Source organism: Carettochelys insculpta, chromosome 19 (genome assembly GCF_033958435.1).
Source record: "Carettochelys insculpta isolate YL-2023 chromosome 19, ASM3395843v1, whole genome shotgun sequence".
In the NCBI taxonomy this organism is placed as follows: domain Eukaryota; kingdom Metazoa; phylum Chordata; order Testudines; family Carettochelyidae; genus Carettochelys; species Carettochelys insculpta.
Window position 1 is genome coordinate 26,996,790 of NC_134155.1, and position 24,793 is coordinate 27,021,582.

Here is a 24,793-nt window from a genome sequence, read left to right on the forward strand (position 1 = left end):
CTACCACTTATTTTAAAGAGTCTGCTCTGTGGGCATTTACTGATTTCTGATAGATATGTAACCCATCTTCTATTGTGACACAGGCATATATTGTCACAAGAGACCACTCTTGATCAGGCTGACAAGTGTCTCATAGCTCAGTGTTTTCCAAACTTGAAACATTTGCATACCCCTTTCAGGACTTCAGCCATATCATTGCACCCTCCTCATGTCCTTGAGCTTATCTCTTGACTTTTAATACTTTATTTTCCGCCATGTACCCCTTAAAGTCCTTTGCTCGTGTATCACACTTTGGGAAATGCTGCCATAGATCTTAAAGCAGAACAAAATGGATCCACAGCACAAAATATGCATATTTCTTTAACAAACTTTATTGTAAGAAATTAAGAAAATGTTTAAATGGAATGAGTATCAGAGGGGTAGCCATATTAGTCTGTATCCGCGAAACAATGAGAAGTCCTGTGGCACCTTATAGACCAGCAGATTTTTTTGGAGCATAAGCTTTTGTGGGCAAAGACCTGCTTTGTCAGATGCATCTTTACCCATGAAGGCTTATGCTCCAAAAAATCTGCTAATCTGTGGGGTGCCACAGGACTTCTCGTTGTTTTTAAATGGAATAGTTAGCAGGAAGAAAGCAGGTCAAAAATAATGTGTAACTTGAATAGTTAATGGTCTAATTTTTTTAACCCAGTTTATAATACGCACTTTCCTAAGCACATTCACTCATACACTCACCCTCTGGGGCTGGCCAGACCCCAGGTAATGTTGACAAGTTGATTGAGGCAAGTGTCCAACATGCATGTCACCCCAATATGCTGAACTGATGGACTCTGCCCGTGTGGCAGATTGGTGTTGTATATATTCCCTTGGCAGGGGACATTCTGGTGTTGGTGTTGTTCAGTCCATTGGTTGCATCCCCAGTCCAGGTGTGGTGGTGTTTGGTCCATTGGTTGCACTCACACTGCGGGTGAGGTGCTGTACAGTCATTTATTGCAGCCTCCCTTCCTGCTCTGTGGGTGTGTGTCCACAGTCAGTTTTGGAACATCCTTTTTATACCATCCAATTTTGCTTATCATGAGTGATAAGCAACAGAGCATCCTTGGTTTTGGTTCCTTCCTTGTTGACATTTTATGTGGGAGCTTCACCTCTTTCTGTGCAGTTTTGCTGCTTAGCACACATGCAGTTCTTTCTCAAAGGGAGAAACAAGTACATAATTCACCGGGGCTGTGGCTCAGAATGGCTTCTCTTCAGCTCACTTACTATCAATTCATTCGTGCCAACCCTTTACACTACTCGTGATCCATGACAATATTTCTGCGGCATTGTTCATGAAATCAAGATCAAACTGTCAAATTTCCTTTCAGTGTTTCTTGTACATCGTTCAAGTTCCTTCTCATACACAGGGTTTGGTAATCTTCCACCAATTTCTGCTCTATTAGGTGGAGTGTAGCCTGGTCATAAATATTCAGCTATGTGAATGAAGGTATTTATTGGTAATGTGCAAAGGAGAACTTTCATAAATGAACTGAATAATCTTTCCATCTATGTTGTCTTCTTGGTATTTGCTGGTCCCTACCACAAACCCGTCCATGGTGATGGATTTACTGGATGATTGAAATCTTTTGCTTGCTTCTGATGCTTCGTTGTCTGTAATATGTTTAGTTGCAGCACTGCAGCTAAAAGTACCAGCAGATGACTTTGAGGTTGTAGCAGATATTCTGTCTTGCATTTAAATGGGATCGTGAAACAAAAGTCAAAAAATTATTTTGAGTTCTTCTCAGTCATTCAGTTACTCATTTACATTTTTTCCCGCAAGTATGCAGATCCAGTTCTAAGTTACCGAAAAGGCTGTGACTGATTGTGTTTAGAATGCATTGGCACTTCTGTTTTTTGAGAAAACACATATAGGATGAGATTCCCTTTGGAAAGCTGAATTATGCTGAACTAAAATAGGGTATAGCCTTACGCCATCACCGTTATGGTCTGTGTTCATGATGTTCCAAAATAAGGGACATATCACATAAGAGAAGAAAATGATATTGGCAACTGGCAACTCTAGATTTTTCTTCCTGTAGCTTTCTGTATTGTATATGTGAGTGATAGACTCTAATCTTAGTTAACTAATTAAACAAACCATCGGGATTAGCTAAGCTAATTTTTCTTCTAGCACCATTCAACATAGCAAACAGCTTGATAATTTATTTGTTAAAGCACACTTATACTATAGAGACAGTTTTGAAGAACAACGTGTTGCAAGTAAGATACAGTCTTTCACGGTTTTCTTGCCAGTGAGATAAAGTGGTATGGATTGGCTACATGGATTGTGAGGTCGATAGAAAGCTGTCTAGATCATTGGGCTCAATGGGTAGAGGTAAAAAGCTCAATGTCTGATTGGTGATCAGCATCAAGCCGAGTGCCCCAAAGGTCAGTTCTGGGGCTAGTTTTATTCAACATGTTTATTAATGGCCTGTATGAGGGGATGGGTTGCATCCTCAGGAACTTGATGGATGACACTAAGTGACGGGGTGAGGTAGGTGTACTGGAGGGTAGGGATAGGGTCCGGAAGACCTAGACAGATTGAAGGATTGAGCCAAAAGAAATCTGAAGAGGTTCAACAAGGACAAGTGCAGAATGCTTCACGTGGGATGGAAGAATTGCAAACACTGCTGGTCCCTGGGAACTGACTGGCTAAGTAGCAGTTCTGCGGAAAAGGACCTGGGCATTGCAGTGGATGAGAAGCCGGATATGAGTCAAGAAGGCTAATGGAATATCAGGCTGCAGTAGTCGGACTGTTGCCAGCAGCTCTTTATTCCCCTTTATTCAGCACTGTTGAGACCACATGTGGAATATTGCTTCCAGTTCTGGGTCCCCCATTGCAGAAAGAATGTGGACACATTGGAGAGAGTCCAGCATACGGCAACAAAAATGATAAGGGGCCTGGACTGCATAACTTATGGGGATAGGTGGAGGGAGTTGGGCTTATTTAGTCTGCAGAAAGGAAGAGTTTTGGTGGATTTGATGGCTGCCTTCAGCTGCCTGAAAGGGGGTTCTAAAGAGGATGGAAAGAAGCTGTTCTCAGTGGTAATAGATGACACAACAAGGAGCAATGGTTTCAAGTTGCAATATGGGAAATCTGAGTTTTATATTGGAAAAAAAAACATTTCACTAGTTGTGTGGTGAAACACTTCAGTGGTTTACCTAGGGAGGTGTTGGAACCTCTATCCCTAGATGTTTTCAAGTCCTGGCTTGACAAAGCCCTGACTTTGTTGATTTAGCTTTTAGCAGGGGGTTGGACTCGATCTCCTGAGATCTCTTCCATCCCTATGATTCTATTAAAGGTCATGATAGATAATGTGACTTGCATGTTCTACACCAGGCAACTGCCAAATTACCCTTCCTTTCTGCAGAAGTGCTAAGAACCAGAAGAGCTTATTTCAAAACAATGTGCTACACACAAAAATGCATTTTCTCTGTGGTAAGTAATTTGTTAGAAGACAGGAAACAAAGAATAGGAATAAACAGGAATAAAGGATCATTTTTCAGAATGGAGAGAGGTACATTGAGGACCTCATAAGAATTTGTGCTGGTCAACGTACTCATTGATTGATATTTTCTGTTTCATTACCTCCTTCTTTCTTAATGGTTCCACCTGTCTGTCAGTTTTTGATTGCCAATGCACACAGAGTGGATGTTTTCAGAGAACTATCCATGATGCTATGATCTCTTTCTTGAGTGGTAATAGCTGATTTAGACCCCATCATTTTGAATGTAAAGTAGAAATTTCATCTTCCAGTGTGGCTTATTTTACTACACACTAACAAGCATCACGGACAGTTCTCTGAAAACATCCACTCTATGTGCATTGGCAATCAAAAACTAACAGACAGGTGGAACCATTAAGAAAGAAGGAGGTAATGAAAGAGAAAATATCATAATGCTGCTATATAAATCCCTAATTCACCCACACCTTGAATACTGCTTGCAGTTCTGGTCACCCCATCTCAAAAAAGATAGATTTGGGGAAAGTACAGAGAACACAAATCAAAAGGTCTAGTGGTATGGACCTGATTAAAAGAATGAGAGTGTTAAGCTTAGAAGAACGATGACAAAGGTGGCATAAGATAGACATATACAAAATCCTGAGTGGGATGGAGAAAGTGAATTAGGGATGTGTCATTTATCCATTCACATAAGACAAGAAGGAATCACCTATGAAATATTAGGCAGTAAGTTTAAACTAAAGCAAATACACCTTCATGCCAAGTTCAGTTGGCTTGCGGAACTCCTTACCATGGAATGTTTGAAGCCCAGTGGTATTCAAAAAATAATTAGATATACTCTTGTAGGAGAGGTCTGTCAATAGCTATTAACCCCTATGCTCAGGGACCCGACCCATGTTCTGAGTGACCTTAAACTTTCAGCTGCTGGAAGCTGGGACTGAAAAATAAGATGGATCGCTTGAAATTACTGTTTGTTCATTCCATCAGAATCATCTGGTTGTGGTCATTGGCAGAAGACAGGATATGGGGCTGGATGGATCATTGGTCTGAATTGGTATGGCTGTTCTTAAAGGGACAGGGCACTAGAAAACAGCCCTGGCCTTCCAATCATTTCTTACACCAGAAATAAGTATACTTACACTAACATACATATGCTAACCGTTGAGTGCTTAATTGTGATTCTGTTGTCACTAAGAATAGAATGCTTATGCTAACCATTTTTTGTTTATTTTTTTTCTTCCAATAAAGCTCAGCCACCTGGCTCCTGCTGGTTCTGTCTTGCCAGCCCAGAAGTTGAGAAACATTTGGTTGTTAGTATCGGCACACACGTGAGTACTTGGCACATTCTCATATTTTCTCACAGAGTACAGTGGTGCTTATGATTTAAAGCCACATCCTTTTTAAGACTTGACATTAAACTGTGATTAAAAAAAATCCTAAACTCTACAGGAAAGGGTGGTTTGTTATCTACATGTCTGAAAAACCTTTGATTATCTTCTCACAAATCTCAAAGGAAACCTGATGCTGCCCATTTGAATCACAATTCAACAGGAGGCACTCCGGATCGTTTTGACTATGTATCAACACAGTGTCTTTAGTGTGAGTGTGAGCATGTAATTCTGTGATTCCAACTTAAGTAGGTGATTTAAAAATGCCCAGCAGGGCCATTTACTCTACTGTGCTGTTACATGAGTTTTCTTACCTTTTGTTTATCCTTAGGTCAGATTGGCTGTGAAAGATTTGCAAATATAGTAGTCAGTTGGGGTGATTTTTCTTTAACGACATTTCTGCACTTGCAAAAGCCCCAGTAGAAGTGCAGTTATACTAGGAAAACAGTGCTTCTACTAGTATAGTTTGTTCTGTGTGGTAAACCAGTATAGCTGTAGGGACAAAATCACTTTTTTTTCCTTGTTGTTATCAGGCATGACTGCACTAAAGAGGTTGACCATAATCCACAAAATCAGTGCAACACCCTAGCTATAGAATAGCCTCTAGGAGGAATCCCTTCAATGTGCCACACGCCCAGAGGGGTCTCACTTTTCCTCTAGGGACTACATGGCCTCACTGCCTCAGAGACTGTATCTATATGGCTTCAGCACTCCTGCTTCACACCATGAGTTCTGCTTGCCAAGTCCAACTGAAATATTCTTTTTAGAGACTTGTACACTCTTCAGGGACTAATGCACTTCACCCAGTATGTGCAGTGACACTGAAGCAACATTTCCAGAGCAGTAAGATGTATAAGTCTGATGGGATATGTTATCAGAATTTCTTAAGTTAGCCTAGAGCCATAAATGTTAACGCATAGTCTGTTCTAGTCAACCTAGAGCAATTTACCAGACAAGCTCTAAGGAACTCCATTTTCAGGCTCTGTGTCTCTGACTTCCTTCCTTAGTCAGTTCTCAGGTAAAACAGCACCAAGCTTTTGCCAGAGCCTGAACTTATTTCCTCTACACTCTGTACTTCTCAGTCGTTGTTCTGGAGCTTTTCATCTCTGCTCAGTTTCCCTGCTGAGATGCATGGAAATTTTTCTCCCTTTGGATGGTGAATAGTAACAGAGAGGTAGTCGTGTTAGTCTGTAAAAACACAAAAAAGGAGTCCTGTAGCACGTTAAAGACCAACAAAATAATTTATTAGGTGATGAACTTTTGTGGGGCAGACGCTTCTCTTCAGATCTGGAGATAGTGCTGTGCTGGAAATAGCAGAAAAGTATGTGGGGATCATATATCACAAAAATCCTGTTTCATCATAAGCTACGTTAACAAATCTTTGAGGCTGTCGCTGTGGATGCTCCGCGTTAGGTGTTTGGGCACCCGTGTGCCCGGCCAGATGATTTTTAGCAGGGCTGAGTGGGGCTGTCATGACATGCTCAGGGAGCCTTATTGCAAGAGAGTTATTGAGTGTATGTGATTTTCATTCCCCTCAGTTCTTCCTCCACTGCCTCCAGTGCTGGTTGGAACTGCAGTGCACTCTGCATTTCCTCTCCTTAAGGCTTACCTTAGCCTTTCCTTCCTTCCTCTCAGTTTTTGCCTTAAAATAGCTTCTCTATTAATACAATGAAGGAAGGAAAAACAATGTCCTGCTTTTCACAGTGGAGCAGCAGAAAAGTGGAGCTCCTGCACTGTCACTTTTTACTTCGGGGGAAAGCGCTCAAGGGGCTTTTCCCTAATGATCAGCCGGACATTTGCCATTTTTTCTTTTTTACCTCAGGGTACTGCTTCACACTGGTCCCCTCAACTGCCCCATCCCCTGCTTTTTCTGTTTTGCCTCCGGCTTATAGCAGCTCCTGCTGCACATACTTTACAGCTCTTGCCTGCCTATTTTACCAGGCTTGAGCTTATTTATTCCCCTTGCACGGGGGCGGGGGGTGTCACTGAGGACAGGGGGTGTTCTAAAGTGAGTCCTATTTTGTCTGAGCGTTTTACATGATACACCATTTTTTCTCTCAAATGCTGGTTTTCTTCAAGACTGCCAGCTGTCCCTCAGACAGGCGTTCTCCCTACTTGTATTGCCTGACGAGCACGGTGCAGTTACTGTCACTTGGTGACCAACAGCTGGGGCTAGGTGAGGGTTTTTTCATCAAACTGTTTTCCCTGAAATGCTGCCTCAGGCAGGCATCAGATCCTGGTCACCCTGCACCCCCCTGCCACTATCACCAGTGGGGATGTCAGGCAAGGCAGTGCCCCCTGCCTCAGCTGCCTGCTTTGTCTCTTCCAAACAGGAGAGCACATTCGGCCGCTAACAGGGAATCCCAGTTGCATAAATAAAGGGTGATCCCTGAATTCTAAGACAGCTCAATTCCCCCGCTGGGGCTCCAAACAAGCGTTCACAGGGGCAGCACTTGCCACCTCCCTGAGGGTCTAAGGGCCTGGTCAGCATGCCTAAGCATCCTGAGCAGCCCACGCCTGCAATGGCTCACCTAGGCGTCCCTCCCCTAACAAAGGGACTCGCCAGCCACAATCAGTGATGCCTCAGTGGCTCCCTGGCCAGTGGCTACCACCTGTTTATGTCCATGCCTCTCTCCTGGGCCTACTGGGATCCCTGGGCAACTCTCAGAATACACCAGTAGCAAAAACAATGTTAACATGCTGCTCAGCCCTTTTTGAGGCATGCTTCAGATGCATCCTTCGATACGTCTGAAGATCAGACTGAGTCAGACCAGTTCCTCAGTGATGATGACTCCTGTGATTCATCACACACTTGACTGCAGCTCTCCTCCCCTGAAGATACACTAATGCTACCACCGCTCTCTACAGGGAATGACTCAAAATTATTCCAAGATCTTTTTAGATGGGTGGCTGACACTCTAGAGGTTCAGCTAACATCACAGCCCAATACCCAACATAAACTCACCAGCCTACTCCACGCCTTGCCATCAGTAAAACTGGCACTGCCCTCATGAATCCGGCTAAACGTGTGGCATATACCAGCCACCATTCCGCCCATGGGCATGTGGGCAGACAGGAAACATGTAGCATCACTGGGTGCGGAGTTCCTCTTTACACACACACCTGCTAATTCCCTCATTGCTGCTGCCAACCAGAGAGCTAAAGGGATTTTAATTAAATGCACTCCTCCTGATAAGGAGGGGAAGTGACTGGATAGCATGAGTAGAAAGGCCTTCTTTTCTGTTTCCTCTAGCTACATATATCAAATTATGGTGTTGCTGGCGAAATAAGCACACCACATAATTGACCAAATGTCTGCCTCTATTGAATACATTCCAGATCATAAAAGAGAGCAATTTACAGCCAACACAAAGGAGGGCTCATTCATATCGAGGACAGCCCTACAGACCCTCTTCGACTCCGCTGACACTGCTGCACATTCCCTGGCAGTGGTTATGAGGAGAGCATCATGGCTCCAAGTTTCTGGTTTCCCAAAGGTGGATGAGACAAGGGTGGAAAACCTCCCCATGAAGGGTCCAAAACTCTTGTGGAGTCCACAGACATGTCTGTGCACTCCCTGAAAGATTCCAGAGCCATCCTTCCCACGCTGGGCATTCAGGTCCTTTGCAAAAACGCAAACAAAATAAGAATCGTGCTTACACAGAAAAGCAGCTGTTTCACTTGCAGCATTTCACTGCTTAATTTCTGTGTTTTTTTCTATGCATCCCACTTATACCGTACATATATAAGCCTGTTCCAGCTGCGAGCGCTGCAACCTCTAAACAATCTAAGATCGTAAATGCAAATGCAATCAGGGAATCCCCCTCACCCAAGAGAGGCTGATCCCACAGCTCCAAGCTGGTTGTGTTCCGTGTGAGGTCTCTAGACAAGAGCTTGCTGGGGCTGCTATCACCTAATGCATCCCAAAGGTCGCAAGATCTGGCTTCAGTGCCCAAACAGCTGGGCAAGGCTAAGGCCACTGTGGCGCAAAACATAAATCTGTGGCATCGCTGGTACAAACACTATGTCAAAAATTTTGCCACTGGCAAAAATAACGGCTCTAACAAGCACCATCAGCATGTGCACCTATCCCACCGCATGGCAAGGTGAAGTATTCGCAGCTGCAGTAACACAAGTGGCTGGTGACTCTTGACCTTCAGGATGCGTATTTCTTTGTGCCCATTCAGCCTGCACACAGGAAATACCTCAGATGTAAGGTGGGTGGACAGCACTTCCCATTCTGGGTACTTCCTTTTGGTCTCTCCACGGCACCCAGCGTGTTCTCCAAGTTACTGGCAGTAGTAGCAGCTCATCTGCACCAGCAGAGTGTGTGCACCTTCCCATATCAGGACGATTACCTGATGAGAGGGGCCTCCTTGCAAAACACACAAATGGCAGTCGCTACCACCATGGATCTCTTTTGACCCTTAGATCTGCAGATAAACCTTTCAAAATGCCAACTCCAACCAACCCAGGTGCTGGAGTTCATTGGGGCGCAACTGGATTGAATCACTGCCACGGCGTCCCTTCCCCATCACAGATTTCTTACTATACAGGAGCTTCTCCAGCTACATTGCACAGCTCCCCAAGAACCTGCCAGTGTGTGCCTCCAACTTTTAGACCACATAGCAGCAGCCACCGCTGTGGTCCCTCGTGCCAGATCACATAGGAGGCCACTGCAGCATGTGCTCACCTCAGTCTGCAGGGCAATGAAACACAGCCTCCTCAAGTTGGTTTCTGCGCCACTCTGCAGGAAGAAATCACTCCAGTGGTGTGCGCTGGGGTCCCTTTCCACAAACCAGCTCCATCCCTTTCCATCACCACAGATGCCTCCCAAATAGGGCGGGGAGCCCATCTTGGTACACTTACCACGCAGGCTCGATGGTCGCTCCCAGAGACTACTCTGCATGTCAATATCCTCAAGCTGTGCTCAGTATTTTGTGCATGCCAGCACTGTCAAGGTTACTTTTCCAACTCCACAGTCAGATCTTTACAGACAATCAAGCCACGATGTTCTGCATTAACAGGCAAGGAAGGGGCAGATCTTAGACCCTAGGAAGGGAAGAGTGGTGCATCTTTGGACTTGGTGCCTCACCCACAAAATAATCCTCCTTATCTCACACCTGGCACCTCACACCTCCATCTGGTCCCAAAGAAGCCAATGCCACACAGCATCCCCTCTGCTGCCTGCTCTCTTACAGTATGGCACATAGCTTAAGGACTCCGGCCTGTCCCGTAGCTCCCTCAAAGTCTACCTCATTGCCATCACAGTCCTACATTAGCCGATAACATCTCTGCGTTTTCTCACCCTGTCACAAGGAGGTTCCTAAAAGGTCTGAAAAACACTTGTCCTCCTATCAAACCACCAGTCCCCATGTGGGACCTCAGTCTCATTCTTAGGGCTCTAACTAAGAAACTCTTCAAACTGATGGCAACATGCTCACTCCTCCACCTTTCTATGAAGGTGGCCTTTCTGGTGGCCATAACTTCCAGCATGTGAATGGGAGAAATTGCCTCGGCCTCACTCAGAGTTTGTACCGAAGGTGGTCTCCACATTCCACTGCAATGAGCTCATCAACTTACCTGTCTTCTCTCCCAAACCTCACGAAGATGAGATCCGGGCAACTTTCCACATCCTGGATCTATGCAAGGCCATTGCTTTCTATATAGACAGAACTTGAAAAATCTGCAAGTCCAAAAGATTGTTCATTTCCCCTGTACAGCCCTCTCTGGGACGTCTTGTCTGCTCCCAGGGGCTTTCCAAGTGGATAGGGGAGTACATAAGACTCTTGTACTTGCTGTTTGACAGGGAGTTCCCTGCCTGGCTCCATGCACATTTGACTAGAGCCACAGCTGCATCAATGGTATACCTCCAGGGCATTCCTCTATTAGACATTTGCAAATCAGCTTACATGGTCACCTACCCATACTTTCACGATGCACTCTGCGCTTGACTCTTTTTTCCTTCCAGGGGAAGTCTCTCTCGGCTGCTCCTAAAGATACTGTGGCCCCTGAAGCACCTGCCTCCAGCGGGCACCCTGCTTCAGTCACCTGAGGTGGAGCACTCACAGGACAGCCTTGAAGAAGAAGAAAGGGTTACTCGCCCTCTGCAGTAATTGCAGTTCTTCAAGATGGGTGTCCCTGAGGGTGCTCCACAACATACCCTTCCCTCCCTCCGCTTCAGAGCATCTTCTGTGCCAGTCGGGGCAAAGAAGGAACTGAGGGGAAGGGGGCTCACACATGCTCAGTAACTCTCTCAGTGAGGCCCTCGGAGCATGTGCAGACAGCCCCACTAAGCACTGCTAATAATCATGCAGCTGGGCGTGCAGAGGTGCCCAAACACCTAAGGTGGAACACCCCCAGGGATACTTATTACAAAGAACAGCAGTTACTGCAGACAGTGAGAAGCCCTGTGGCACCTTATGGACTAACAGATATGTTGGAGCATGAGCTTTCATGGGCAAAGAGCCGCTTCATCAGATGCAAACTGATGAAGCCGGTCTTTGCCCACAAAATTTGCGTCTGATGAAGCGGGTCTTTGCCCATGAAAGCTTATGCTCCAACATATCTGTTAGTCTGTAAGGTGCCTCAGGACTTCTCATTGTTTTTTGCAGATACAGACTAACATGGCTACCCATCCATTACCGCAGAGGGTGAATAGTAACAGAGAGGGAGCCGTGCTAGTCTATATACTATCAAAACAAAAAAGCAGTCAAGTAACACTTTAAAGACTAACAAAATAATTTATTAGGTGATGAGCTTTCGTGGGACAGACCCACTTCTTCACACCAGAGCCAGACCAGAGCAGACTCAATATTTAAGGCACAGAGAACCAAAAACAGCAATCAAAGCTGACAAATCAGAAAAAATTATCAAGGTGAGCAAATCAGAGAGCAGAGGGGCCGGGGGGTGGTGTTGAGAATTAGATTAAGCCAAGTGTGCAAAAGAGCCCCTATAGTGTCCCAGAAAATCTGCATCCTGGTTCAAACCACGTGTTAATGTGTCGAATCTGAATATGAAAGAGAGTTCAGCAGCTTCTCTTTCCAAAGCAGACTGAAAATTCTTCTTCAATAAGAGGCAAACTCTTCAGTCATTAACAGAATGGCCCACTCCATTAAAATGTTGACTAATTGGTTTGTGGATCAGGAGTGTTTTGATGTCTGTTTTGTGCCCCTTAACTCTTTGTCTGAGAGAGTTTGAAGTCTGTCCAATATACAGAGCATCTGGGCATTGTTGGCACATGATGGCATGTATGATGTTAGTTGAGGAAAATGAGAATATACCCGTGATTCTGTGAATAACCTGGTTAGGTCCAGTGATGGTATCGCCAGAATAGATATGTGGACAAAGCTGGCAGTGGGCTTTGTTGCAAGGAAAAGTCCCAGGACTGGTATTCCTGCAGTATAGACTGCAGCTGTTGGTTAGAATCCTCCTAAGGTTGGGAGGTTGTCTGTGGGAGAGAACAGGCTTGTCACCTAGGGCCTTCTGGAGTGTGGCATCCTGATTAAGAATAGGTTGTAGGTCTTTAATAATGTGTTGCATTGGTTTGAGTTGGGGGCTGTAGGTGATGACCAGTGGTGTTCTGTTCTTGGCTTTTTTGGGCCTATCTTGGAGTAGCTGGTCTCTGGGTATTCACCTGGCCCTGTCGATTTGTTTTTTTATTTCTCCTGGTGGGTGCAGAAGGTGAATAACCCTTTCTAGTGCAGAGCTGGTCCAAGACTGTGCTAAGAGGGCAACATACTTTACCAGTGGAATTTACAGGCTCTCAGCAAAATTCCAGCTGAAATCTTGAAAATTCACGTACTTGTTGAGAATTAATCTTTCTAGTTTGTAGCCTTCGGTGATTTTTTTCCCCCTGTGGATAACTTTTTATCTAGGTAGGGACCTTATGTCTTGTGTAAGTCACCTGAGCCCAGATTCAGTGACCTCTTAGGGGTTAAAGAGTTTTGATGAAGAGTGGCTATTCCACTTTGCCTAGAATTGCTGCTGCTGTGAAGTATAAAACACGTCTTGAGCTGCATGTGAAGTGTTACAAGATCAGATTAATTCATTGTCTGTTTTAAATCCAGCCAGAGATTTCCAAATGGATTTTCTTTCAGGCCGCTTCATACCCAGAACTGCCATTTCTTTGACTCCTTAACTGAAGCCGTACGCAGCTGCTTGCTAGCTAGTGGCACTTTCGCTGGCATCAAAATAAATTTTTTTGCAAAATCTCCTTGAAGTAGCGTCTGGAGATGTTTGTTTTGTTTCTCTTTTGGATCTTACAGCCGTGAGATCGATTCGCTATGGGGGAGTTATTATGAAAAGTTCTAAACTCATTAGCTGTGAATAGCTACGTATGTATTTTCTGACCTTTTGTTCTGTTCTAGTGCTATTTGGCCCTTGCTAAGGGTGGCTTATCCAATGATCATATCCTGATCTTACCTATTGGGCATTACCAGTCAGTGGTTGAACTTTCGTCAGAGGTGATGGAAGAAGTGGACAAATACAAATGTGCCCTGAAGAAGTTCTTCAGAAGTAAAGGAAAAAGATGTGTGGTGTTTGAAAGAAATTACAGAAGCCAGCACCTACAGTTGCAGGTAGAGTTTTCACACTGCTGTGGAAGAGCACAACTTAAGCTGCTGTGAAAGCAAACTGTCCACATTTCAAGCCTAAGTACAGCTCACCTCTCTGTCACCCCCACCCGTGCGCCCCAGCTCCCCTCCCTCAGTGGGGGGCTCCAGCCGCATGCCTGGGGCTCCTCTCCAACCCCCATGGACCTGGCTCCAACCCCCATACCCCAACTCCCCTGCACACCCAGACTTCAGCACCCCCCCACCCGCCGTGCAGCTGGCTCGGGACACACAGGGCTCCAACCTGCCCTCTGCTCAAGCACGGCACCCTGGTCCACCCCCCCGTTCAACCCCTCCCCAGCCTGTCTCAACTCCCCCCACTCCCCAAATGCATGGGGCTCCAACCACCCCGCCCCAGAGCACACTCCAGCTCAACCCCTCCCTTCTGCAGCCTCAGCGCTGTCTGTCTGTCTCTCTCTCTCTCTCACGCTCTCACACACACACATGCACACACTTGGGTCTCCGCCTGTCAGCTGCCACTGGCATGCACAGGGGTTCTATCCCCCTTGCCAGCTCAACCCACCCCCATCCCAGTTCACCCGTGTTCCATCCCCCCTCTGCTTGGCTCAACCCCTCCCATCCCCAGCTGCTGCCCACTCACCCCCACCCCAGCATGCGCTGGGCTGTCAGCTGCCAATGCGCAGGGGGTCCAGCTTTCAGCCGCTGCAGGTGCATGAGGCTCTGCCCACCCCCAGCTAACCCCGCTGCTCCAGTTCACCCGGTTCAACCCCCCCAAGCCCCCTCAGCCCCAGCTCACACTCCCCAGCACACGGGGCTACACCTTCAACTTGCGCCCAGGGCTGCCATCCCCCAGTGCACAGGGCTCCAGCTCCAAACCCCCTACCCACCACACCTGGCTCCAAAGCCCTGGCCAGGCTCAATCCCGTCCCAACCCCTTGCTGCCTGGGTCCAGCCCCCCTGCAAGCCCCAGCTCAGCTGCACCCCCCCACCCCTCCCCTGCCACCTTAACTCACCCCAGGCTTAACCCCCCTGCCCCCTCCCAGGGTCCCAACCCAAGCCCTCCCCAACTTACGCAGAATTCAAGGTACATGAAGGTTGCGTGGAATGTGACCCTTGTGTACCCCGAGGGATTACAGCATAAGGGTATTTCTGACTTATGACCAAATGGAGTTACGACCAGGCGTTCGGAACGTAACCCGTTTGTAAGTCGGGGACTATCTGTAAATAAAATTCTGTGACCGCTAGATGGGGAGCTAGAGCAAAGGTAAAACCCATGTGACCATTTAAATGGCCACTTGAACATGTTTATTTTTCTTGTTACAAACAGTGGATAGAGCCGAGTTTATTGAAAGCCAGTGTCAATAGGAACAGTTTTTATCTTCGCATTGTGTGAGTCGGTAGCTCTCCTATGGCTTTGGTTTTAGCATCTCTTGTTGGGATGTGTACTGAGCTAGTCAGGAAAGTTACTAATGTGTGCTGTAACAGGTACAAATTATTGGCCAGTTTCTGAAACCATTGATTTTCAGTTAATAGTTTCTCCTGCACTTTAGGAGGGGTGCACTGATTGTTTTTATATGGTGACAGTGTGAATGGCCTTCAGTCTACGACAAAGAATATTGGAGGACAGCTGTGAAAACATTTGAGGAACTCTGAGGAACTTTTACTTTGTTATTCCTTCAGCTCTTAGAAGACAGACCTGCCTTATATGTGTGTCTGATATGTCTCACAAGACGCAAGCAGTACTGAGAGGTGTATAAATCCCAGTGATGGATGTATTGCCTTAATCTAAGTATGATTTGTGTCTTTTTCTTGTGTTCACCGCTCACAGGTAATTCCTGTACCACTCAGCTGCTGTGCTACTGAAGACATTAAAGATTCCTTTATTTTACAAGCCCAAGAACAGCATATTGAATTATTAGAAATCCCAGAGCACACCGATATCAAGCAAGTATGAAACAAGGCTTCTCATTTATTTAGCCTTTCTGATTTGGTATTTCATCTAGCACTAGCCTTACATGACCAGGTTAAGTGACAGGGAGGAGTTGTGATACAGCGTAGGCCAGATTTTCAAAGCTGCCTGGGCAGTTACCTCACAGGGTGAAACCATTGTGAGCTACAGGTGCTCTGTGTCTCTAATGTTAAGCCCTCTATCAACAGTTGCTGAAGGCTGGTGACCTTGGATAGCCTTTAATTACATGTTGCTTCTATGACCTCATGTTCCTTTTATTTGAATAAAACGCCTGAGGTTCCCTTAGGGTGGTACCATTTTTAGCAGTTTTGTGCACGATTGAGTTTATTAGAAACACTTCACTTTTTGTAGGTGTCATCTCTCTGTTACAGTGTCTGTAAGTAACGCTCAGAAGCCAGAAATGGCAGAGCTGAGGGGATATGAGAAATAAGTATACATCTGCCATGCCAGTCTGTCACAGTGTGTGCGGTTCCCCAGGCTCTGCACACAGTCTGCAGTCAGGAGCAACTCTCAGGGAGAACAGAAGGTTTATTAGGTGACAGGGACAGAGGTGTCAGCACAGCAACCAGAAACAGTCAGTCTAATCCATTTTCGGGAGAGGAGGCCCCCAGGGGACCCCCGAGCCAGGGCCTTGGCCCCGCTTTGTGTGTCTCCTTCAGTCCAAGCTAACTGCCGTCCAACTCCCAGTTCAAACTGCCAAGCTCCACCTACCCCTTTGCCCTGTTTCCCAGGGAAAAAAGGTATCACCTGTGAGCTCATGCTACCACTGTGCACTGATGCTGCCTAGTGAAACTGCAGGGAACTACAGGGCATCAGGAAATGTTGCCTTCTAAACAGGGGAATAAAATCCCCATACACCCCACTTCGTCACACAGTCGCGTGCGTGGCTGGATGAATTCACTGCTGACAAGAATAGGTGCAGCTCCAGTTGTTCCTATGTGATAGTGCCAGTTTATGCCAAGTGACTGGCTCATGGTGCACTTACCTGTGCAGACTTTAGATAGCTCTTGCCCTTGTTGCCAGCTCAATGAGTACTAAGTTGCAGCAGACTTGCTTGCTATATCCTTTGGGTCCACTATTCCCTGGAAACCACATCTGCAGCTAAAGTAGGAGCTAGCCAAAAATACCTCTCAGCAATTTCTTTTAACTCTGACCCACTGATGTTCACTTCAAACCAGTCTGAGCTTTCCCTAAGCTAGCTCAGTGAAAGCACCTGTCAGGAAGTAGAAACATAACTACTTAACTTTGTAAGGCAGCTACATGCCATAAATAAAACCATATCACTTTCCGCAAGTTATTACTGGCTCTTCTGTACAGTTCTTCAGTTCTGGAGGAGCTGAGTGATTAGCTTCTGGGCAGCTGTATATGTGTTTGCTATTCAAAGCAATGTAAAGGTTTAATAATGCCCTCTCTGTATTAGAAAGTAGAGGGGCTTGATTTCCAATAGCCTGGGCTGTGGAAATTATTTTTCATCTCAACTTACAAACAAAGATATTTCATGCTGGTCAGTAGGAACCTTTACAAATTAAAACTACACTAAACTGGGGCACAACCAACAGTAGCCAATCCAGCTGACTTCCTCTGCACAAAACCAGACAACAGCATGGGTCCTGCTGAACCCCAAACACCACAAGTGCTTTACAGACATGTACCCTCCATATGCTTTTCACTGTGCATTAGTGGTGAGCTTACTGAGGGTCTTTCAGAACAGAAGGAATACATTCTAAGTTGAGGCCCCCATCCTACCATCCGTGCTTCACTCTGAGCACTTCCATTGATCTTTTGTCAGTATCTTGCAAGGGGACAGGTATCTCAAGCTGGCAAGCCTCAAGCCATGTAGGGCTTCATCAGTCAGAACAAGCACATGGACCCCTACCCACAAGTTCCTGGGCAGAGGTGGTGCAGATCACAGAGCAGTAATGTTAAGAGCTATTGGCAAGGTACCTCAATTATTCTTCAGCTTCAGTTTCTAAATGGAGTTATGGCACTTCACCATGGCAACATGGGGCTATAATCTTACAGTGATGAAGTCCTGCATAACAGAACCTCCACGAATTTGGTTTGATGTACATGTATAGTATGCCAGCTGCCTGTCTTGCTGTGTGCATGCAGAAAGTGGGGGTGTGCATGCAAATTATTTATGTAAATGTACTGAAAAACAGGCCAATGAGGTATTTACAGATTACAAAAGTGTACAATTTTGCGCTCAGTGTCTTCTAAACTCATCATCATCATCTAATACACATAGTGTTGAGGAGTATTTCTCTTGCCAGAGTGATACCATTTTAGAGTGATGTTTCCAGATCTGGTTCAATCCTGCTGGGAGGCTTTTTCTTTCCTAGTAACGTGGCTGAAGAGCATGAAACACTCAGACCATTTTATGCTCAGGATATGGCAACGACAGTGCATGTGAAATGCCTCTAGCTACTCGCTTGTAGAAGAGTCCCAATTTCTGATCCATATAGCAGCACAGGCTTTATACAGATTTCATGATCCTAAACTTTGTTGCAGTGCAAGGATGTTTCTGCATCCATAAGAAAGACATGGACTTTATGCAGGAGACAGCAGGATTTTGTTTTTCAGAAGATGTCCGGCTGGAACTCATCCGCACTCCACAGAGTGCTCAATCCCATTTGTACCAACGGTTCTGGTTACTCAGCTTCGAGGTTCTGGACCTTGGTCTTCTACCTGGAGACAGTCAATTATAGATTCTTATTTGAGTAGTGTCCCCATGGATGCTCCACTCTGGGTGTAGGTGTGTCCTCGTGCTGGCACTTGGAGATTTTTGTGTAGCTGTGGTTTCCCGCACCACGCATGCACGCCTCCTCGTGCTGGCTGGTGTGTGTGGGGTGCAGGCACCTCTGTTCTTTCTCTACCAGTCTTTGGCTGACCATGGAGCGTCTCTCTCTCTGAAAGACAAAGAGGACTTTAGTTAGTCAGACAGTGTAACATTCTAGACTTATCCAAGTTTTTTCTTTCCTGTTCAAAGTTTAAATTAAAAAGAGACAAAAAAGGAGAGAGCGAGAGTTCAGTTAAGCTATGTCTTCGTAGTGGGCATCCTTTGATCCCGAGGGATCGTGGGTTTGCGCCCCAGTTGGACTGATTCGAGCAGTGTCTCCTGTGGCTGTGAAACCCAGTGCGGGAGTGGCAGTCCTTTCCGCTCTGTGAGCAGCAGGAGGCAGATGTCGCTCTGGTATCACGGGCACGGATCTTCCTGAGGGCTCTCCTGTCTTCCGCTTCCTTCACCAAGGTAGTTTCATACATAGCAAGAGTCTTCTTCACTCCCTGTTTCCAGGCATGCCTGTCTGAGGCGAGCGAATGCCAGGTGTTCACACTGATAGAGCGCTGAGGTCACACTTGCACGTGTCCTTGTAGTGCAATTTAGGTCGCCCTTTCGGCCTCTTTCCAGACGCCAGTTCACCGAAGAGGAGGTCCTTCGGTATTCGGCCATCCGTCATGCGTGAGACATGGCCCAGCCAGCGCATACGCCTCTGTTTGAGAAGGGTGAACATGGAGGCGCTGCCTGCCCTCTCAAGCACTGCGCTATTGGGGACCTTGTCCCGCCACGAGATGCCGAGTATGCGCCTAAGGCAGCGCGTGTGGAATGTGTTGAGCCGCTGCTCTTGTTTTGAGCGCAAAGTCCATGTTTCACTGGCGTACAGCAGTGTGCTCAAAACACAGGCTGTGTAGACCTGCACCTTGGTGTGTACAGTGAGCTTATTGTTAGCCCAGACTCTCTTCGTCAGCCTGGAGAACATTGTGGCAGCTTTTCCAATGCGCTTGTTGATCTCGCTATCAAGTGACAAGGTGTCCGAGATCGTCGAGCCTACGTACACGAACTCATGGACGACTTCCAGTTCGTAGTCTTGCACGTTGATAGATGGCTCGTTACCCACGTTTTGGCCCATCACCTGGGTCTTCTTTAAGCTGATTGTGAGGCCAAAGTCCATACATGAATCCGCAAAGCGAGTTCTGAGTGACTGCAGTTCCTGCTGAGTGTGAGCAGCAAAGCCGCATCGTCAGCAAAAAGGAACTCCCTTAGACGCTTCGTAAGCACCCTGGTCTTCGCTCTAAGCCTCAACAGTTTGAAGAGGTTGCTGTCCGTTCTCGTGTGGAGAGAGATGCCCTCTGTAGCAGTTCCAAAGGCATGTTTGAGCAAAACTGCAAAGAAGATGCCGAACAGTGTTGGAGCCAGCACACACCCCTGCTTCACTCCGCTGAGAATCTCAAAGGGTTCGGATGTGGATCCGTCATATACGACGGTCCCCTTCATGCCTTCATGGAAGGCCCTAATAATGCTGAGCAGAGTTGGGGGACAGCCGATGTTAGCCAGAATCGCAAACAGACCTTTTCTGCTGACGAGGTCAAATGCCTTGGTCAGGTTGATGAAGGCAACATACAGAGGTTTGTTCTGCTCCCTGCACTTTTCTTGTAGTTGCCTAACAGGGAAAACCATGTCTATGGTGGACCGTTCAGCTCTGAACCCACACTGAGACTCTGTGGTAGGGTAGACTCTTTCCTCAAGAACATTGAGCCTCTTCAGAACAACACGTGCAAATAGCTTCCCCACGGTGCTGAGAAGGGAGATGCCGCGATAGTTGTTACAATCGCTTTTGTATGTCCACAGTAGGAGAAAACTTTCAAATAGCCATGCTAATGGCCAAATCGGAGAATACTAATGAGGCACTGAAATGAATATTCAGCACCTCATTAACATGCTGCCAGCCCACAGCACTTCGAAGGCGCTGTGTTTAACTTGCGCACGGCTTGTCTACATGAGGATCCTTTTCGAAAGGACCCTGCAAACGTCGAAATCCCCTTATTCCTATCATTTTCGAAGTGCCGTGGCTGGCAGCATGCTAATGAGGCACTGAATATTCATTTCAGTACCTCATTAGTATTCTTCAATTTTGCCATTAGCATGGCTGTTTTGAAGTTTTCCCCTAGTGCAGACGTAGCCTTAGTGTTAGGATTAGTTACTGTCTCATTGCAAGGCCATAGCTTCAAGTGGTGCACAATGTGCAGGGAAGCCAGGCCGGTCTCTGATGGCCGTGCTTCCTGCTTCGGGTGCTTGGGTGAGGGCCATCAAGCCCAGTCCTGCACCCATTGCTCCAGTCTGATGGGGAGGGGCAGGAGGGACCAAGCCAATGGGCTCAACATTTCTCTCTGTGAAAAGTCCCTCCATCCACAGGCCCTGGACCAGCCTTCTGCTCAGGCGGAGGTTCCCAAACTTCTCGGCATCACGCCCCTCTTTTGATGCTTGAGAAACCCTCATGCCCTCCCCAACCTCTTCTTCACCATCATCCATCCCCCTTTTAATAAAAAATTCAATTCATAGCACAAAGAGTTTTTCGTGGCCCAAAAATTTAATAAAAATGTAATTTAATATCAGAAACAGCAGAAACAAAATGACTGCAATGTGAAAGATGGTGCTGCATTTTAACGTGAAGGATGATGAGCCCCAGCCAGGCGCCCAAGCCACAGGCCAGCCACCCAAGCCCCACCAGCTGTGGGCCTGAGTTGCCAGAGCCCCGCAAGTCGCAGGCCGAACTTCTGGAGCCCTGGCCAGCTGCCCTAGCCACAGGCCCACTGCCCAAGCCCCACGAGCCTCCAGCCTGAGCCGCAGGCCCAAGTCCTGCCATCCGTGGGCTCACCACCTGAGCCCCGCAAGTTGCTGGACAGCTTCCAGAGACCTGGCCAGCTGCCCAAGCTGCAGGCCTGCCTCTTGAGCCCTGTCAGCTGCAGGGCCTCACTCCTGAGCCGCAGGCCTGCTGCCCGAGCCCTGCCAGCCATGGGAGCCCCCTGCTGAGCCCTGCAAGCCGCGGGCCCCCTGCCTGAGCCATGGGACTGCTGGCCCGAACCCCATGGGCCAGCCACCCACCCGAACCACAGGCCACCTACTGAAAGGGCCAGCCAGCCAAGTCAAAGCTCCCCTGCTGCACGCGGGCTGCCAGAGCGCCTCCCGCCCCCGCCGTGCAAGCTGCCCGCCAGCCAGATCCATAGTCCAGCTGCCAGAGCCCCTCCCCACAGCCAGACACCCCAAGTCCCCCATCCTCCTCTCCTCTCTTCCATTCCGTCCCTCCCCCAGCCCACACGCGCTCACTCACATTCGCGGGAAAGCGCTCCACGTTGCCCTTCGCAGCCACCTCCTTTCAATAGTGGCTGCAGGGTCACCCATGTTAAAATGGCAGGGGCTGCACAGAGCGCCCCTGTGGGCTGACGGAAGGAGGACTCGGTAGTTAACCAGTTGAGTCTGTGGTTGAGAGCCGGCTCTATTTTGCGGGGGGAGGGGGAAGAAGGGATGTCTGAGTCGCCTCACGCCCCCCCTAAAATTTCTTCACATCCCTCCCCGGGGGGCATGCCACCCAGTTTGGGAACCCACATGCTGAGGAATTCGCATGGCAGACCAAGGGTATGGACTCTGCTTTTCCCTCTTCCTTGGTTAATACGCCACCCACCACAGCAAATCCTTCTCCAGCACGTTCCTGGCCTCTGGTGCTGTCTTCATGGGCTGTGCCATTGGGAAGAGTAGCTCCAATGTGCCTGGACGCCTGTGCCTGCACCACCAAAGAACGTGCTTTTGGAACTGAGCCACCAACACTCAGCACCTCTGATGCCTTTGGCGCTGTCAGCACTGCCGGCTTTGGCTGCTTCTACACCAGCGCATAAGAGGTTCTCAAAAACCAAGACCCCACCCTTGGTGCTGGATCTGGAGTGCAAGTAGCGCTGCTCCAAGTTTCCATGCCACTCACACCTGGCGCCAGGCAAGCACAGAGCTCAGGCACTGCCCTATTCCTGTGCAGCACCAGAGCCAGCACTGAAGCGGCACTGGGACACCGTAGCCTCTGGCACCGGAGCACGGCATGGCATTAAAACAGCACTGCAACCACTCACTGCGCAGAGTGCCCCTGGCACTGGCACCACCCAGCTCATCGCACAGAGTGTCCCTGGTACTGCCGCATCCCCACGTCTGTAGCAATGCTCGCGGCTGTCACAAGGCTCAGGCTAACGGCTCACTCTGGGAAGAGGTGGTTTCAGCTGCAGGAGTGTTTTTTCATGACAGCACTCCAGTCAGACACACTCCAACTTGGAGGAGGCGCTGTGCACCATGGCCTACCTTCAGCCTCCCCCGCCATGGCTAGCACACCACTACCAGTACCCTCACAAGCCAGCGCCACAGCAGTCATCATGGCAGGCATGGCTGCTCCACTCCCATGGCCCATCGACACAGTCTTTGGTGTTACAGCTCTCTGTTGCTGTAACCTACTGCTTCGGTGACATACCCTCCATCGCAGCATTCTGGGGCCGAGGATTCCCTGGCAGAGGGTGAGCATGGATCTCCGCTGCACCATTCCTGCTCTTCACCAGATGATGTGGTCCTTTCAGTGTTACCTCACCGTGCAGGTGATGCAAGTATATCAAGAGTTATTCTGGCGAGTGGCCCAGGCTCAGAAAAAGGACCTTCAGGAGGTGCTGGTCAGACAACATAGGCTTCTTTGCACTCTGCAACCCCATTCTTCCTTCAGAATGACAAAGCCCATGGACGAGGCCATTATGTATCCCACCCATGTCATATGGCAGACACCGGCATCCATCCCTCCTACTAACAAGATGGCGGACAAGTGCTACTTCGTGGCCTCCAAGGATGAGGAGTTCTTATTTACCCACCCACAGCCAGACTCGGTGGTGGTGGATGCAGTCTGCAGCAAGACGAAGTCCTTCTATTCCACCCCTCAGAACGAGTCAAATAAAAGGATATCATGGTATGCAAAGTCTGTTTGTCCACATGTTGCTCCTATGGATGGCAAATTGTGCAGCTGTGTTGGCCAACTACGACCATTTAAATTATTCTAAACTGCAGGATTTGGTCCCCACCTTACCTGAGCAACGGCATCTGGCCCTCGTGAACATCATCCACAAGAAGCACATCATCCGCCGCGTGGCACTTCAGTCCACAATGGACATGTCAGACACGGTGGCTAGGGTCAGAGATTCTGCCATAGTCATGAGGCATATGTCCTGGCTTCAGCTCTCGGGGGTCCCCGAGGACCTGCAGCAGAAAGTGGAGGACCTCTGCTTGACAAGGAGCATTTGTTTACTGAGAAAACGGACAAGGTCCTTCACCTGTGAAGGATTATTGCGCTATGCTGTGTACCCTGGGAAAGTACTTCCCCCTCCGCCAATTCAAGTAGGTCCGATACTTTCCCTATCAGAGGCCATGGCAGAAGTTCCAGGAGCAACCACAATGTTTTGAATCTTGCCAGTGGCACAGATCCCAGTGGTGAAGGTCCAACAGGCAACAACAGTCTGCAGCATCTCACCCTCAACAACCCAAACAGCAATTTTGCGGGTGTGGTCAGGAGTTTGAGAGATCTTTCTACTCTGGCCGTTGCAGAGTACAGGCCTCATCTATTTCATCACCACCTCTGCCTCTTTTTCCACAGCCCGGCCGCCATTACCTCAGACAAGTGGGTCCTGGAGCTGGTGGTCCGGGGGTACTCTCTCCCGTTTACCTTTGCCTCCCCTACCCCCATCGCTCTTCAGGGTCTCCTCTCATGAGCAGCTCCTTGGGTAAGAAGTTCAGCACCTCCTCCATCTGGGAGCTGTCAAACTGGTCCCCACGGAGTTTCAGGGCAGAGGGCTCTGTTCCACATACTTTCTAATTCAGAAGAAAAACAGGGGTGGTGGTGGAGGCCCATCCTCGACCTCAGGAAGCTCACCAGATACATTCTTTATCGACGGTTCAAGATGGTGACTCTCACAACTATTATTCCATCACTGAACAGAAACGATGGGCTCTCAGCTCTTGACCTACAAGATGTCTATTTGCACATCACAGACCACCTAGCACACAGATGTTCCTTCCAGTTTACGGTGAGGTCCCATGTCATGACACCAGTTAACAAAAGCTAAGAAAAAAGCAGATTCATATTTGTCTTTTAATATTTTTTTCAGCAATAAAAAATTGAATTCATCTCGTTCTTCCTTTGCTGGCCAATTTCACATTCTTAGCCTCACAGAAGCATCATGTCAGTACCAACATTCGCTTGCTGTGCACATTGTGTCTCAGCAGTGACAGACACTTACCTGGCAGAATGATGCTCTTCTCCCCACTCTATGACTGGAAGTTGCAACAACATCACTTCTGCTATAAACTGTTTCTGGGCTTTTGGTTCCTTTTTATGGGGATTTTATATCTGAACATTTCATACAGTATTGGCTTGTCTACACTTCCACCTTCCTTCAAAGGGAGGATGGTAATTAGGGTGTTGGGAGTTTACTGATGAAGTGCTGCCGTGCATATGCAGCACTTCATTAAGCAAATCTCGCCCCCCCCCCCCCCCCCCCCCGCGGCAACTTGGA

The 24,793-nt window shown here is 47.8% G+C and overlaps 1 protein-coding gene across 3 annotated transcripts in view; it reads left to right on the plus strand.

Moving 5' to 3' along the window:
• CWF19L1 (CWF19 like cell cycle control factor 1) overlaps positions 1-24,793 on the plus strand; it is a 131,108-nt gene that overhangs the window by 95,322 nt on the left and 10,993 nt on the right. For 2 of the 3 annotated variants that reach the window (XM_075013480.1, XM_075013481.1), the window contains 3 exons: positions 4,749-4,828; positions 13,258-13,467; positions 15,290-15,409. In XM_075013480.1, coding sequence (XP_074869581.1) covers positions 4,749-4,828; positions 13,258-13,467; positions 15,290-15,409 — 410 coding nt within the window. The remainder of the gene's footprint in view (positions 1-4,748; positions 4,829-13,257; positions 13,468-15,289; positions 15,410-24,793) is intronic. The other variant, XM_075013482.1, reaches the window with a different exon arrangement.